Genomic DNA, 16,524 nt, shown 5'->3' with positions numbered 1-16,524 from the left:
TACCTTTGGTCCTCAGCAATTACTCCTAGCATCACAATGGCACAGTCCTTTCATAGCTTGTGATGATTGTGGGCTTTGTTTCTGGGTTTTATGTGTTTTTTTTTTCTTTAGAACCGTTGTGATTGACTGTGTAATTTTAAGACCTAATGAAGACATGTATCTTATTTGGTTAAATGACAAGACTTTTAAAAATGAATTATGTATCATTTAAAGTAAAATCTCTTCCCTTGAAAGTTAACCAGAAGCTCTCAAATCCTGAACAGCTGTAATTTTCTCCAATAAGAATCTTGTCACATTGGCCTCACTTGGCTTTGAAAATTCTGATATCTGAAATGTGGCAAGTTTCCACGTTTGGGGGCAGTGACAATGGTACCGCAACTTCTCTATCTGGCAGCTGGCAAGTTTCTTTGACATTCACTTTGGATGTGTCCCAATTTCAGAAATAAAAAACTGTGAAAAATTAGGCATCTTAGGACCAAGGCAATGTAGTATTGCATATAAAGTAAATTTGTTTGGATCCTGGCCTATTTTTTTTTCTGATCTTTTTATGCAACATGAGCTACATTTTACAGATTTTGTGCTGAACCTTAAATTTAAAATATCATATAGTGAAAATGAGAATTCAACATCAGCTGCATTTTAGGAAAATAACAAATAAAAAGATTTTGGTCAAACCAGATTAAGGAATGAAAGTTTATTGGTCTATTTTGTGCAGAGAGAGAATCATTTAAAGATGTTTTTTATAAATTTTAATTCACGTATTACAGACAGTTGTAAGAGACGTCACCCAAGACAATCTGACTACTACTTCTGGAATGAAAAAGTAATTGTTATTTGTTTTATGGGAGTGCAGAGTAAAAGGACTCTGACTTGGAATTAATACCATTCATCCTTCAAGAGGAAACCCCGGTGGCATAGTGGTTAAGTGCTACAGCTGCTAACCAAAGGGTTGGCAGTTCGAATCCGCCAGACGCTCCTTGGAAACTGTATGGGCAGTTCTACTCTGTCCCATAGGGTCGCTGTGAGTCGGAATCAACTCAACAGCACTGGGTTTGGTTTTTTTTTTGGGTATCCTTCAGGAGGCTTTAAGGAAGTTTATGGGTTCCTAGAGTTCTAAGAAAAGAACTTCTTTGGGGGCCTAGTTCTCTCTTTCAATACTTACAGGTCTTCCCTATCTCTGGACTTATGAACACTTTAGGGCAGAGGTGAGCTCTAATATCTCCATCTTTTCTTCCCCCCTCATTCCTCAGGTGTACCAACATTCGACCAGGAGAGACTGGAATGGATGTAACAAGCCGCTGCACCCTTGGAGACCCCAACAAACTGCCAGAAGGGGTTCCCCAACCTGCCCGCATGCCCTACATCTCAGACAAGCACCCTCGACAAACCTTGGAAGTGATTAACCTTCTGAGAAAGCACCGGGAGCTATGTGATGTGGTGCTAGTTGTGGGCGCTAAGAAGATATATGCCCATCGAGTCATTTTGTCAGCCTGTAGTCCCTACTTTAGAGCTATGTTTACGGGAGAATTGGCAGAGAGCCGTCAGACGGAAGTGGTGATCCGAGACATAGATGAGAGGGCTATGGAACTACTGATTGACTTTGCATATACCTCCCAGATAACAGTTGAAGAGGGCAATGTTCAAACCCTTCTGCCAGCTGCTTGCCTCCTCCAGCTGGCAGAAATACAGGAAGCCTGCTGTGAATTCTTGAAGAGACAATTAGATCCTTCTAACTGCCTGGGCATTCGAGCTTTTGCTGACACACATTCATGTCGTGAGTTACTAAGGATAGCAGACAAATTCACTCAACATAACTTTCAGGAGGTGAGTTGTACTTGGCGGTTTGAATGCATTCATAATGTATTTCTCAGGAGAGTAATATGGGTTCGTATTTCGCTAATTAACACATATATGCCTTAATATTTACTGCTGACTCTAACTGATAATGTCAAAGAAGTATGACAAATTCTAAGCACAGTTTTTTATTCTGGAGGCTAACTTTGTGTTCTGCCTGCAAAAGTTAAGGTTTAAGGACATGTAAAAATGGCGCGGCGGTGGTATCTGACTTCCTCCAACCCCACAAGGGGAAAAGAGAACCAAGATCAACAGCTTAAGGCCGACTCCCATGAAGTGAAGGCTAGACAAGCCTCCTCTCTCTGCCATGTTTACTCATTCTGACGCCACCCGTCCCTCACACAGCAGTCTTTACTTCTCTCCTGGGTTTGGTAATTCATCACAGTGGCCACACACAACTCACAGACCATACTTATGATTATAGGGTTTATTAGGGAAGTAACAGTTACAATTCAGGCTCAGGAATACTCAGGATACAGTTCTTCCATCAGGACAGCTTCTTCCCAACTGTGCTCGCAGGCCAGCTTTCTCTGTCTGTGGAGTGGGAAGGCCACTGCATCATTTCCTGCTGCCGGATCTCTGCTGACATCGCTTCTCACCATCTTCAGGGTTACAGCTTGCTCTCTGTCTCTCTCTCTCTCTGTCTCCTACTTCCAGGAGCTTCTCCACACAGGGTCCAGAGGAGTCACTCTCCGCTCCTGCTGTTCTTCCTTGGTGGTGGTAGGATCCTCCTCTCTGCTCTGGAATTGGCTCTCTTTTAAGGCAAAACTGACCAGTCCCCTTGGTGGGCCACAATTACCCTGTCACACAGTCCCGCCCAGTCACCTGGGTGGGACTTACAAGACCATGGCTAGAAAGGCCACAAAAGTAATCAATCGTACACCAGGATTTAATCTCTTGAACCATATTCATAAGAGAATAGTTTATAAGCCAGAATATAGTTTATTAATTCATAAGGGATCTGTATCTGATAGAATATCTGCTGTCAGTCATTTGGATGAGGCAGTCCCTTCCTGACTATATGGATTGCTCAGCAGACTAATTTATAGTTAAGAGATTATTTGGTGAATAATCAGAAAAAAATGGATTTAGACATTATCAAAAAGAATTTTTCGTTAAGTTTCTTATTTTTCACTAATTCATTAATTTAACAAACATTTGTAAAGCTACTATGTTTCAGCCACTGTGCTTGGGAACTGAGGCCACAGTGATGAACAAGGCACTAGAGTCCCTGTACTCATGGAGTTTACAACGTAGCAGGGAAGATAGCCATTGATTGTATAATTACACAAATCATTATAGTCAATGGGTTCTACAAAGCAGCAGCACTGGATGATTTAAGAGTATATAACAGAGATTTAACTTTGGTTCTGGAACAGCTTATGCAAAATCCTGAGACATGAAGAAGCACAGCTATTCTGAAGAACTGAAAGAAACCCAAGAAACCCAGTGAGACCCAGAGAGCAAGAGAGAGGATATTGCATAATGATTTCGTATAAAGTATGGGGCCATGTCACACTGGAGTTTATAGACCATGTTAAGAATTTTAGATTTAATATTAAGAGCAATAGAAAACCATTAAAGGCTATAAGCAAAGGAAGACATGGTCCAGTGATTTTAAAAAATCACTTTCTCATCCACCAGGATAACCTCCAGTGAATTAAAGATTTAAATGTAGAAAATGAAGCCATGAAAATATTAGAAGACAACATGGAGTAATTCCTTTATAATCTTGAAGTAAAGAAGGCCTTTCTAACTGACTAATCTGGAAAGCATAAGGAAAAGATTGATAGATTTGACTACATAAAAATCAAAAAGTTTTGCGTGGTAAAACCAAACAACAATAACAAAGCAGAAGTCAAAAGACTAGAGAAAATACTTGCAACTCATTTCACAGAGTTAATCTCCTTATACATCAAGAACTGCTGTTTTGATCAAAAACCTAAACCAGTGACATAAGAGAAAAATGGGCAGTAAACAGAACTGAAAGTCAAATTTCCCTTAAACTTATGAAAATATGTCCAGTCTTGTTTGTAATAACTAAAACATAAAAAACAAAACTACGCTAAAGTACCATTTCTTTATCTGCCACATTACAAATATAAAATTCTATCAGCAGAAACACTGCCAGATTGGACTCAAAGGGATAAGAGAGGATGTCCATCAATGGTGATTAGATAAACTATGGAATACTCTTCAGTAATCAAAATGAACAAATTCTGGTACATGAAACAATATAGATGAATCTCAAAAACATTATGCTGAGTCAGAGAAGCCAGACACAAAAGGCTATTAGTGAATGGTTCCACTTACATGAAATTCCAGAAGAGGCGAACCTTCAGGAGCCCTGGTGGCATAGTGGTTAAGAGCGTGGCTGCTAACCAAAAGGTCCAATCCACCAGCCGCTCCTTGGAGACCCTACAGGGTAATTCTCCTCTGACCTATAGGATTGCTATGAGTCAGAATTGACTCAACAGCAATAGGTATAGTAGGAGATGGAGCCTAGGTGGCACAGGTGGTTTGCAATCATCCGCTAATCAAAAGGTTGGTAGTTCGAATCCAGTCAGTGACTCCAAGGAAGAAAAGGCCTGGTAATCTGCTTCCATAAAGATAACAGCCAAGAAAATCCTATGGATCAACTCTATTCTGTAGCCCATAGGCCTACACCATGAGTTGGGGGCTAGAATGGACTAGAATTGCTCCATGTAGATGTAAAAAAAAAGTCACCATTTGGGGCTTAACACTTAAGTTATTCTCAGACTTAGTCAAATCTGTATTTAAGTTCCCTCTATTTCATTAGGCCATTAATACAGTGTTTCTCTTGCCCATAAACATAAATTTTAAAATCATCTTTAAACTCAGTAGCACTAAGTTCACCATTCATTTTTGTTAGATGGCTTTTCTTATTCATTCTTGTTTGTTTTCAGCTTTATTCATTTTTCAAATAGCATCTGCATCCATCTGAAAATAAGCTGATTACCACAATAATGTGGGACTTAAAGTTCAGATCTCTAAAATCTTATTTAAGAGAAGACACTTTAAAACATTATTTTCTTAACCTGGTCGTTTGGTGCAAGGTTAGACTTCCGTGCTAGGGTTGTCCTAATGGTATATCATTACCATTTTTTTTTTTTTGGTGGGGAAAGAAGTGCCGTTTTAACTAGACTTTATCTATCAAAAGTATGATTTTTAGTCTCCCAAACATTTTTCTCATGTGATTTTTCGTGTTTTCAGGCCACCTCATATTTCCAGTAAATGACCTGTTAATACCATAGTGATTTATTCATAAATGCCAAACTTGATAATCACAGATATATATACTAAAAACATTTGATTTACAATCACTAAGTTGGAAAAAAAATTTACACTGACAAAAAAAAAGTTAAAGCACTTAACATTTTAACTTAGAGAGGATACATGATACTGCAATATTTATACTTAGTGGAGAAATCAGAGTGAAAGGAAAACAAGAAAGAAGAAGGTAAGATGCAGCCATGACTAAAGCTTAGCATGTTGTAAAGGCCAGCACGTTTCATCGAGCTAGGCCCCACGTTCCGTTCTGAACATTAATAGCCCCCACTATAGCGTTGCGAAATAAAATACAGGGTACTCAGTTAAATTTGAATTGCAGATAAACAAGGAATAGTTTTTTTAGTATACGTCCCAAATATTGTCCTGTATTTTTATTTGCTAAATCTGACAACGCTATCAGAGAGTAAAATGTAATCATTCTAATTACTAAGGTAGCAGCCTGAACAACCTCAGCTAAAATTTAAAGGTTACCTATTTAATTTCCTGAACCCCGGAAGGTCTCTCCCTCAGATGTTTTGAAGACTTGTGCCATAAAAATTGGGATGCCCATTAGTATTTTCTACTTTAAGTATAACCGATCTCATGGCCCTTACGTTTTATTTTTGAGATTTGCATTTTTTCCTTATGTACTTGGAAAAAGCATTTTTAATCAAATATTCAAATTATTGTTGTTATGGATTGAATTATGTCCCCCCAAAAATGTGTATTATCAGTTGGGCTGACCCATGATTCCCGGTATTGTGTGATTTTCCTATATGTTGTAAACCCTGCCTCTATGATGTTAATGAGGGAGGATGGGCAGCAGTTGTGTTAGTGAGACCGGACTCTACCTACAAGACTGGATTGTGTCTTGAGGCAGTCTCTTTAGATACAAAAGAAAAGATGCAAGCAAAAGGACAGGGGGACCTCTTACCACCAAGAAAGCAGTGCCAGGAGCAGAGTGCGTCCTTTAGACCTGGGGTTCTTGCACAAAAAAGCTCCTGATGTGGGGGAAGATTGATGAGAAGGCCAAAGAGAGAGACAGCCTTCCCCTGGAGCTGACACCCTGAATTTGGACTTTTAGCCTACTTTACTAGGAAGAAATAAATTTCTCTTTGTTAACGCTATCCACTTGTGGTATTTCGGTTATAGCAGCACTAGATGACTAAGACAGAATTTGGTACCAGGGATAGGGTGCTGCTCTAACAGATACCTAAACTGTGGAAGTGGTTTTGAAACTGTGAATGGATAGAGAACCTGCAGTGGCAGAGAAGCAGCAGTGGCAGAGAACCAACAGCAGCAGAACCAGGAGACCAGCGCAAGACAGCACTGGAGCCAATCCACCAGCCACCCAAGGAGTGAGAGAGCTGAGTGCCTGTGTGCAGGAGGTTTCCTGGTGGAGTGGGATGCTTCTGGGCACTTATTGGTAGAACTGAGCTTGCCAACCCATGGAGCAAGAGAGCTGAGTGCTTGTGCACAGGAGGCTTCCTGGCCGAGTGGCGTGCCTCCAGGCATTTATTGGTGGAGCTACAGAGCTTTGGAACACTTGCCCCAGCAGGGCAGATGCAGGCATGAGGCCCAAGAAGCCAAGAAGCAGGGAAGCAGAAGCTGAAGAGACAAAGAACACAAGAAGCGGAATTGCCTCAGTCTCAAAAGATATGGCCATGACCTCAGGGGTTTAAAAGGGTGGAGCTATGGCCTCTGGTATTTCTAGGGGTGGAGTTGCCACTCAGATAGAAGAGGAGAATGTTAGGCTCAAAGCTGAGGGAGCAGAGTTGGGCCTGGAAGGCAGAGGTGAATCTCTGGTGGAGGGGCCTCTACTCAGAATCCGGAGAATGTGGCCAATACCTAGAGTCTGGAGGGCAGGGTTATTGTGTAAATTGTCTCAGAGAACAGAGGATTATTTTCAGAGCCTTGAGGACTAATGTAATGTGTTCTGCTGACTTGCTTTGTGCCTGTTATCCCTTCTTTCCCTCTAGCTTCTCCCATTTGTAATGGGAATGTCTAGCTTGTGCCTGTTCTGCCATTGTACCTTTGGAAGCAAATAACTTGTATTCTAGATGAAGAGAATTTTTTGGATTTGGGACTTGGAGTTAAGACTTTTGCTATGATACGATGGGGTGAAATATGTTTTGCATGTTGCAAGGATGTGATTTTTTGGAGCCAAAGGGTGGAATGTCATGAATTGAATTATGTCCCTCCAAAAATCTGTGTTGTCAGTTGGGCTGACCCATGATTCCCGGTATTGTGTGATTTTCCTATATGTTGTAAACCCTGCCTCTATGATGTTAATAAGGGAGGATGGACAGCAGTTGTGTTAGTGGGGCAAGACTTAACCTACAAGATTAGATTGGGTCTTGAGTCAGTATCTTGAGATACAAAATGAAGACGTAAGCAGAGAGACAGGGGGACCTCTTACCACCAAGAAAACAGTGCCAGGAGCAGAGCACGTCCTTTGGACCAGGGGTTCCTGTGTAAAGAAGCTCCTAGACTGTGGGAAGATTGATGAGAAGGCTGACAGAAAGAGAAAGCCTTCCCCTGGAGCTGACACTCTGAATTTGGACTTTCAGCCTACTTTACTGTGAAGAAATAAATTTCTCTTTGTTAAAGCCATCCACTTGTGGTATTTCTGTTACAGCAGCACTGGATGACTAAGCCAATTGTTATGACTTATATCTTGCTAAAAGTTCTGTTGTTTTGATGAGCATGAAAATAACCCTGTCCCAAGAGATTTCATCGTCTACATTAGAGGTAGCACAGTAGGAATTTGAGCCTTTAACCATGTCCTGCCTGCACTCGTATGCATCACATGCAGCTTAATCTCCTGAGTGATAGAACAGATCACGTGGAAGGTGGCAGTGACTGCATCCCGTCTCTTCATTGCATCCTGTCCCTTTCACCCTACATACTGAAGAACAGACTTGCAAGAGCTTAGCATTTGTGGCTGCACTTACAACGCGGTAATACCCTTTTTGTCTTTTCATCATCTTTTCTGACAGTTCCCTTGCCTTGAGCAAAGATAAATCCTTGGTGTGTTTATAGTTTCTCACTGGCTTATATATCCAAGTGGTTTGGTCCTCAGAGGTTTCCATAGGTTTAATTTTCTCCTAACTGTATTCATTTTGCTTACAGAATTGTTGATACCCTCATTCTTTTTTTAAACTGGCCTCTTGGTGTTTCTGCCCTAGACACTGTCCTTTTAGTGTCAAATCTTCCTCTGAAAGCTTTTCCTAAATTTTTTTTTAATATGCCTTTTATATTTCTGGAGTTATAATTTATATAGTTTGATTTATTTTGAATATAATTTTTTATGATCCTTTATTTTAGAAAAAAATAATTTTTCTTAAATTGCTTGAATCACAAATGATTATTTTCTTTAATTTTAATTGTGTCCTCTGTACTCTCCTTTGTTCTTTTTTTAAATTTTTCTCATCTCCTGTGTTGTTTTAAACCTCACCTCTACTGTGAAAGAAAGCTTTGCTTCAAAATCCTGAAGAAAAATGTTGAGGCCATAAATTAAATGTGATCACAGGTTTGTTTTTGCTTTTTTTCCTTTCATTTCTTACCTAACAGGTGATGGAAAGTGAAGAATTCATGTTGCTTCCAGCCAATCAGCTCATTGATATAATATCTAGTGATGAGCTAAACGTTCGCAGTGAAGAGCAGGTGTTCAATGCAGTGATGGCCTGGGTCAAATACAGTATTCAAGAAAGACGGCCTCAGCTACCCCAGGTAATGATGGACATTTTTGTCTGAGAAACTGTATTAGGTGAAATAATACATATTTGACTTACAAAAATGAAACAAATAGTCCTGTCCCTTCTATTAAAGAAATCCATCTTTTTCTAAATAACTGAGGAGATAACTGTTTTGAAGCGTCCCGACTAGTTATTATGAACTTTGTGCTCCTTTGCTTTCCCTCTGTCTTGCATGGACTTGAGCTTTGGGCTCTAGTACAGGTCGAAACCTAAATGTGTGAAATCATCCTTCCCATTCCTGTAGCCTGGAAACCCCACCACGCTTTGAGTAGTAAAGGAATGGTATGGGGCATAAGTGGTCACTGAGCGAAATGCTTAAGGCCCATTCTTGTTGTGACTATAGTCTTCACCAATTTAACAGGATATTCTTTTAGAATGTTAATTTTGAATCCAGTTATATAAGCTGATTATATAAGAGCTTCAAACATTGCTGAAAGCTGTAAGTAGCATTTTGAAGTGACATCAGTGTGCTTTCAATTTTCCAATTATTTTACATTACTGAATTGGTTGTTAAAATTCATTTATTTTAGTATTTATGTCTCCCTCCTCCTTTCTTATCATTTTCAGTTAGATCCCAAAACAGAAACACAGTAGGTGAGCATGGGTCATTGCGATGAAATGAGATGAAAAATGTAAGCAGTTCCCTTCAAGGCTGTAGCTCTCAGCAATAATTGACATTCACCCAGTGGCATTTTCATAGGCTTTAATTACTTACAGTAATTAGGATGGAGAAGAAACGGTAAAATTCCATCTCAGACCTCATCCTCCCCCCGTGAAAAGGTAGTCATCCCCAGCGTGAGTTAACAGGGAAATCTCTTCTACTCCCTACTTAGCCCCTCGATACATTGTAGGTAAAGGAAACAAAGAGGCAAAGGGCCGTGGGGCTTCTATACACCTTAATCCCGAGGGGTCTGCCTGCATAGGAAAAGGGGAAGGGAAGGAGGAGGGAGGTGCCTCAATGTAGTCTGGGTTCAAGGTATGTGATGGTCTATGGCATCAGAGGAAGAACTTTGATGGCATCAGAGGAAGAACATTTTCTCCCCTTCTGGGATCTTACAATTAGATCTTGCCAGCATGCAATTATATAGTTAATCATATACCTCACCACTAAGGGGTACTAGGGGAGGAGGGTCTACTATCCCTAGGGTATATTCTTTCAGTACAAATTTCAGTGTAAGGGTCGTGCAGGTGGTGGGGCAAAAAACTGCTTTTGCTGCCATGTAGTCATACACCATCTTTACTCATATATGTGAGCTCGTTCCTCTGACAGTGTTTATTACCTCATAGGTGCTGCAACATGTTCGTCTTCCTTTGCTTAGTCCCAAGTTCCTGGTGGGCACAGTAGGCTCCGATCCCCTCATCAAAAGTGATGAAGAATGCAGGTATAAATAGCCCTGGAGGGGGAAAACCAAGAACTATGCATTCCCATATTCTCCTAATTTCCTTGTTTCCTAAATACTGTACTTCTTAGTGCTGAAACCAGGGCAGCATTTCGGTATTTAACGGGTTTTTCTTCTGGGCTAGGGTCAAGAGGAAGGGATGGAAGAAGAGAGGACTGAACTTCCGGTATTCTATGCCATTAGTTTTTTATGTGTGGTGCTTATTGATGTAGAAGTGGCAATGAAGAGGTAGATTTCTGAGATTTTAATGCAAGCTTCCATTTGAAGAGGCAATTTTCTGCTTATATATATATATTTTTCTTGAGATAAATAATGTTGTTTACTTTGTCAGTGAGCACGTTTTCGTTCCATCGCATATGCCTACCTGGGGACTAGGAACAGCCTTGCTTTGTAAGTGGGCAGAGTTAAAGATCTACCGCATTCATAAAGTAGCTATGGGAAGATTTCTACTCAAGCTTGGTGAAGTAGTTTCCACATGTTTTTTTGGTAAGAGAAACTAAATGCTTAAAAACAGACAGACAAAAAAAAACATGTTTACTTTATTGGTCTGTTTCTGTAAATACATACAATACGTATTACATAATACAATTACTTTTACCTGTGTGACATACTTTTAAGGATTAGGTTTAAATCTGAAGCTATCTTGGTGGTTTTCAACGGTTTTTGTCCAGCATGTTCAAAATATACAAGTGAAAGAGTGAGTCAGTACTCAAAACTCCTTAAACTGCCCTGACCTTTGGGTCTCATTTAGTAACTGAGGAGACTTGGAATTATCCCTGATCCTAGAAGAGAGAGAGGACATGGAGATTCACTTGGCGTTTCTTCTACAGTCTGTAGCTTGTCCCTTCAACAGGATGTGTTAAATGGAGATTTCAGGTCTTAGTCTTTTAAATTAAAAAAAAAAAAACAGACAAGGAGCTTTTAATTCCTCTAAATATTTGTAAGGAAAACTGTATAAATTCTGCATGCTGAAATCTGAAGAAACAGTACAGAGCTGTCCTGCCCACACTTACAAGAAATACATTGAATTGCAATGATTCTGATGCAGAAGGTAAAGGTACTTACAAAGTCACTTTAGAAAAAGCACCTTCCTAACATCCTGGCCTCCCAGTTTACTGGCTGTGTGACCTTAGGCAAGTTACTGTAACCTTTGTTCTGCAGTTTCCTCGTCTACTAAGTGGGGATAATAATAGTACCTATTCCATAGGGCTTTTGTGAGGATTAAATGAATTAAAAGATTTATTATATATTAATCACGTGAAACAGGGACTAACACATAGCTGTAAGTATTGTTATTGTTGTTTTTACTATTAAATTTGTGTTGGCTTTTTTTTTTTTTTTTTTGGCTTGCAAAGTATTACCTCTATAATACCCTTTCTGGGAACTCTTAAATGCCATAAAACCAACTATTAAGAAATCACAGTCTTTGTCTTTAAGTCTGGGAAAGCTAGAAAAAGCTCTTGGTCTTTTTTATTTATTTTTTTTTTTTCAGGGTAGGTAAACTTAGAAGTAGCCTTAGCAAAGCCGTGTATTGGAAAGTACATTATTGAGTCATGGCTGGGACTGATCTAGCAGGAATTACTCTCTGTAACGAACAATAACTAGAGAAATGAAAATGTGGAGCAGTTTGGAAAACAATTTCAAAGCTGAGAGAGGACAGAGTAACAAGTTGAGTTTGCATTAATCAGGTGCTGAGTCACTCAAAGAACTTAAGTGAAATAAGTACATATACAAATAGCTTGTATTAGGATATTGTAGTTAACAAAAGTAATTATTAGTTTCTTCTCTTGAAGTACCTTAATTAGACAGGGAAAAATTTTGTTCATCCTCAGTGGACTTGTTGAGGGGAATGATTCATACCCGATAGAGTTTCCAAGGAGCGCCTGGTGGATTTGAACTGCCGGCCTCTTGGTTAGCAGCCATCGCACTTAACCACTATGCCACCAGGGTTTCATACTAAATAGCAAATTAATATTGACAGTATAGTATTTATTTTTAGCAATTGAATTTTTGACTCAGTTTTATTACTTTATTGACCTAGCAAATATTTGGTACCCTAGCTGACATGCTTCTTTGCCAGTATCCTGCAGAGTCTAATAAAATTCATTAGAAAGCAGTAACTGTGCAGGCTAGTAATTGAGTTGTACTTTCTAAGATTTCCGTAAAGTATTGTTGGCTCCGAATATGTTGAGTTTCAGGCCAAATTTGCAGTGAAATATGAAGTCATGATGGAAATGCCAATGAATTCATAGCTCATAGTGTGAATGGCATCATTGCTGTCATGTTTCTACCTCTTTTAATATTGGCTGATGTTCATGATTTGATTTGATTTGTGCTTGTTTGCCAGTGTATACATTCTTAAGCCATATCGGAACTTGACTAACAGTGTTATTTAAATATTTTTAATAAAAGCAGATTTTTTTTTTCCACGCAGAGACCTGGTAGACGAGGCTAAAAACTACCTCCTATTGCCTCAAGAACGACCACTAATGCAGGGACCAAGGACAAGACCACGGAAACCTATCCGATGTGGAGAAGTGCTCTTTGCAGGTTGGATCTTAATATACTGTGACTACTGGACTAAAACCGAGTATTTTTCCATATGAGAAATTGTGATTTGAATAATCCTTTGAACAACTGTGATATCCATTGTCATAAGAACGCATAATAATAGCCATGGAGGGTGGATATACTCCTGAAAACTATTGCTCTGAGATAATCCTTAAACCTTAAACCAAAAATATCCCTTGAAGTCCACTTAAAATTTAAAAATTTAGCTTACCTAGTAAAAAAAAAGTCTGCACTGAGCATTACACTCTGTTAAGAACTATCTATATGGGATCAAATTGACAACAGCAACTCGAAATATTAGATAGGAACCTTAGGGGCCAGTGAGTTTAAGTTCATGGAGGAGGAATAACTCAGAAAAGGAGAGTGAGAATGGTTGCACAACTCAAAGAATGTAATCAGTGTCAGTAAATGGTACATGTAGAAACTGTTGAATTGTGTATGTTTTGCTGTGTATATTCTCAACAGCAACAACAAAAAATAAAATTTAGGAAAAAAAGAACACATAATAAGGCTGAAGAATATGAGTTTGACAGCATATAGCTTGACTCTAAACCCATGATCCCACACTGATATTTTCTAAAACAGTGCTGTCTTTTTGTGTATTTTTACATTAATCAAAAAAAAAAAATGTGCAGTGGATATTTTGTTGACGTGAATCACATGCATGAATTTATATACCATTGTTCCAGTTGCCGCATAATTACATCCATCTGTTAAAATACATTATCCTATGTTAAAGTTACAATCTTTCTTAGCTCTATTGATCCTATACTCAAGTTGGCCTGCTGTATCATTTTGGTCCTACTGTCTGCCCAGAAATCTCAGACCTTTCTGTCTCAGACATGCTGAACCATTCAGGAATGCTGAGAAACAATAATGTAGCTCCCTTTAAATAGAAATTTAAACTCGACTTCGCTTGAATTATCCAACCGCTATCTTTATCCTGCTAGTTCCTATCATACTCCTCCAATATGACATGATTATCTAAAAAACCAAACCTGTTGCCATTGAGTCGATTCCGACTCATAGCGACCCCATAGGACAAAGTAGAACTGCCCCGTAGAGTTTCCAAGGAGCACGTGGTGGATTTGAACTGCCAACCTTTTGGTTAGCAGCCATAACACTTAACTACTACGCCATCAGGGTTTCCAACACGATTATAGATGATTATAAGTTGTCAGGTGATGTGTTTTCAATGTGTGACCCTTTTCATGAAAATCTCATTTGGGTTTTTTTTTATTAAATTGATCCTACTTAAATCGGAAACCCTGGTGGCATAGCGGTTAAGTGCTATGGCTGCTAATGAAAGGGTCGGCAGTTTGAATCCGCCAGGCACTCCTTGGAAACTCTAAGGGGGAGTTCTACTCTGTCCTATAGGGTAACTATGAGTTGGAATCGACTCAACGGCACTGGGTGTGTGTGCATTACTTAAATCACACTTTGCCTTCTTTAGAAGTCAGTTAAAGTAGATCAGTTTCATGATTCCAAACTGTGGCTAGTGATCTCATAATTGCATATTGCTGTGTAAAAACAGCTTGGAGGCAGTGTCTGACCTCTTTTAACTTCACAAAGGGAAAGGAGAATCAAGATCAACAGCCCAAGGCTGCTTCCTGTGAGGCTGAGGTCAGGCACACCTCCTATCTTAGCCATCTTTACCAACTCTGACACCAACCTTCCTCCCACAGCACTCTCTACTTCTCTGCTGGGTTCTGTAATTCATTGCAGTGGCCACTCAGAACTCACAGACCACACTCTTAATTATGGAGTTTATTAGGGAAATAACAGTTACAATTCAGGCACAGGAATACTCAAGGATGCAGCTCTTCCATCAGGACAGCCTCTTCCCAGCTGTGGAACACTGACATTTTCTAAGAGTGCTCTCTTTTTATGTATTTTTATATTAATCTAAAAAAAAAGTCCCTCTCCCTCCCCCTTCTCCTCTGCCTCTCTTTCTCTTCCCCGTCTCCCTCTATGTCTCCATCCCCTGAGTGGGAGTTACAAGACCATGGCTAGAAAGGGCATAAACAAAAGTAGTTTATTAGGTGTTTTTCTTTACAACTTGTGTTCGTGATCTCTTTTTTCTCAGTCTTTTCGTATTGTCTAGATCTGAACTCCATTCTTGAGTGATACTGTTCCCGACATAGTTTTAGATCATTACCCCTCTGTCTCTCCTTAAAATTTAACCCTCAGTTCTCTTTGGGTTTTATTACAATTTTGTTTTTATTATGTTTAGGTTGCCAGTTCTCACTTAACCATGAAAATTGAGTCTTCTTTTCTTCATTCTGTTCGAATAAAATAAACACAAGAAGCCTCACATTAAATCTATAATCTTAGTTTTTTACTTAGGACACTCTACTCCTCTTAATAGGTATCTTCAATTTTGGCTTTTCCTCTTATTTTCCATTAGGCTTCTTGATGTTTGTTAATTATATGTTTTGGTTATTTTTAATGTTCACAGCTCAGTGAACATTATTCCAAATCCTTTCTGAAAGTTGCCATCTTTATGGAAAAACTTTCTGACCAAATATGTCTTTAAAGTAATTCTTTTAAGAGTCAGCATCTCCCACATGTAAAACTGTATGTCACCTTCTCAGCAATATTTTTTCTTAAGTATATCGTTTAACTGATTAGAGAGCTCCCAGGGCAGGAAGTATGCATATACTTTATTTTTCTAAGTACAGTGTACTCAGCTAAGAGTAATTAACTAGCTTTGTCCAAGTTATGCCATCACTTGCTGCCTTGAAAATCATAATTCTCATAAAATCTCCATGAGACATTAGAATTGAGCAACCCTTTAATTTTTATGCTTCTGTAGCCAGAGGAAATTATTAAATTTGATTTCCTAGAGGGCTATTTTTTTTTTTCTTTAGTGCTGAAGAACAAAATTTGTGAAGTGATAAAAATTTGGTTTGGAGACATGTAATCCAAGAAAAAGCTGGTTTTAGTGGCTTCCATTGTAAAATTGTGCCTGAGATTTAATCATTAGACTATGTGATTTCTCTCAAATGCTTATAACCCTCACATTTGCAGCCAAGTTTCATTTTAGAATTTAGGATGCTTTCCCTGATGTTGAAACATGTTACATATATCCTAGAACAGAATTTAAATTTAAGATAATTAATTTATACAGAATTTACTATGGTTTAGTATTTTTCAAATAGCCTTGTTTACATTGAAAACATAAAAATAGAATTTATGTAGCACATTGAGATTTGAGATAAACTGAAGTTTCAAATCCCTCTAAAATGAGGTTGGATATATTATTCCTGTTTTAGTCTGGTTCAAGAAGTTACTTGAGACCCCTTAGAAACCAGTAGTTTTCAGATATTTTGAGGTAAAGGTATCCTTTAGACTTACATGTTATGCTCTAGAGTTCTAACTTTTATTTTGGATTGAAATAGAGACAGCATGAAAGAACAACAGATTAAGTGTAAATGCTGTAACCACACCTTTTTTTTTGGAAGCACTCAGAGAAATTTATGGAACTTAGTTTGAAACTGTTACCTTGGGTATTACTCACTCATGGAAAATATAATTTCTTTAAAATATTTTCTGACCTTAAATGTCATGTTGAGTAGTTTACAATTAAGTCCAGACTACAGATTTAAACAAAAAGTTAAGTATTTAATAATACAAATCATAAGAATTTT

At 38.7% G+C, this 16,524-nt stretch overlaps 1 protein-coding gene across 4 annotated transcripts in view; it reads left to right on the top strand.

Annotated features, from left to right (window-relative positions):
• Window positions 1–16,524, top strand: part of KLHL20 (kelch like family member 20) — a 71,354-nt gene that overhangs the window by 38,883 nt on the left and 15,947 nt on the right. For all 4 annotated transcript variants that reach the window (XM_023549272.2, XM_010591006.3, XM_023549274.2 and 1 more), the window contains 4 exons: window positions 1,251–1,824; window positions 8,719–8,877; window positions 10,191–10,285; window positions 12,738–12,853. In XM_023549272.2, coding sequence (XP_023405040.1) covers window positions 1,251–1,824; window positions 8,719–8,877; window positions 10,191–10,285; window positions 12,738–12,853 — 944 coding nt within the window. The remainder of the gene's footprint in view (window positions 1–1,250; window positions 1,825–8,718; window positions 8,878–10,190; window positions 10,286–12,737; window positions 12,854–16,524) is intronic.

The sequence above is a fragment of the Loxodonta africana genome, chromosome 25 (genome assembly GCF_030014295.1).
Source record: "Loxodonta africana isolate mLoxAfr1 chromosome 25, mLoxAfr1.hap2, whole genome shotgun sequence".
In the NCBI taxonomy this organism is placed as follows: domain Eukaryota; kingdom Metazoa; phylum Chordata; class Mammalia; order Proboscidea; family Elephantidae; genus Loxodonta; species Loxodonta africana.
Note: the sequence above shows the minus strand (reverse complement) of the source record. Positions and strands in the feature narration are given on the sequence as shown.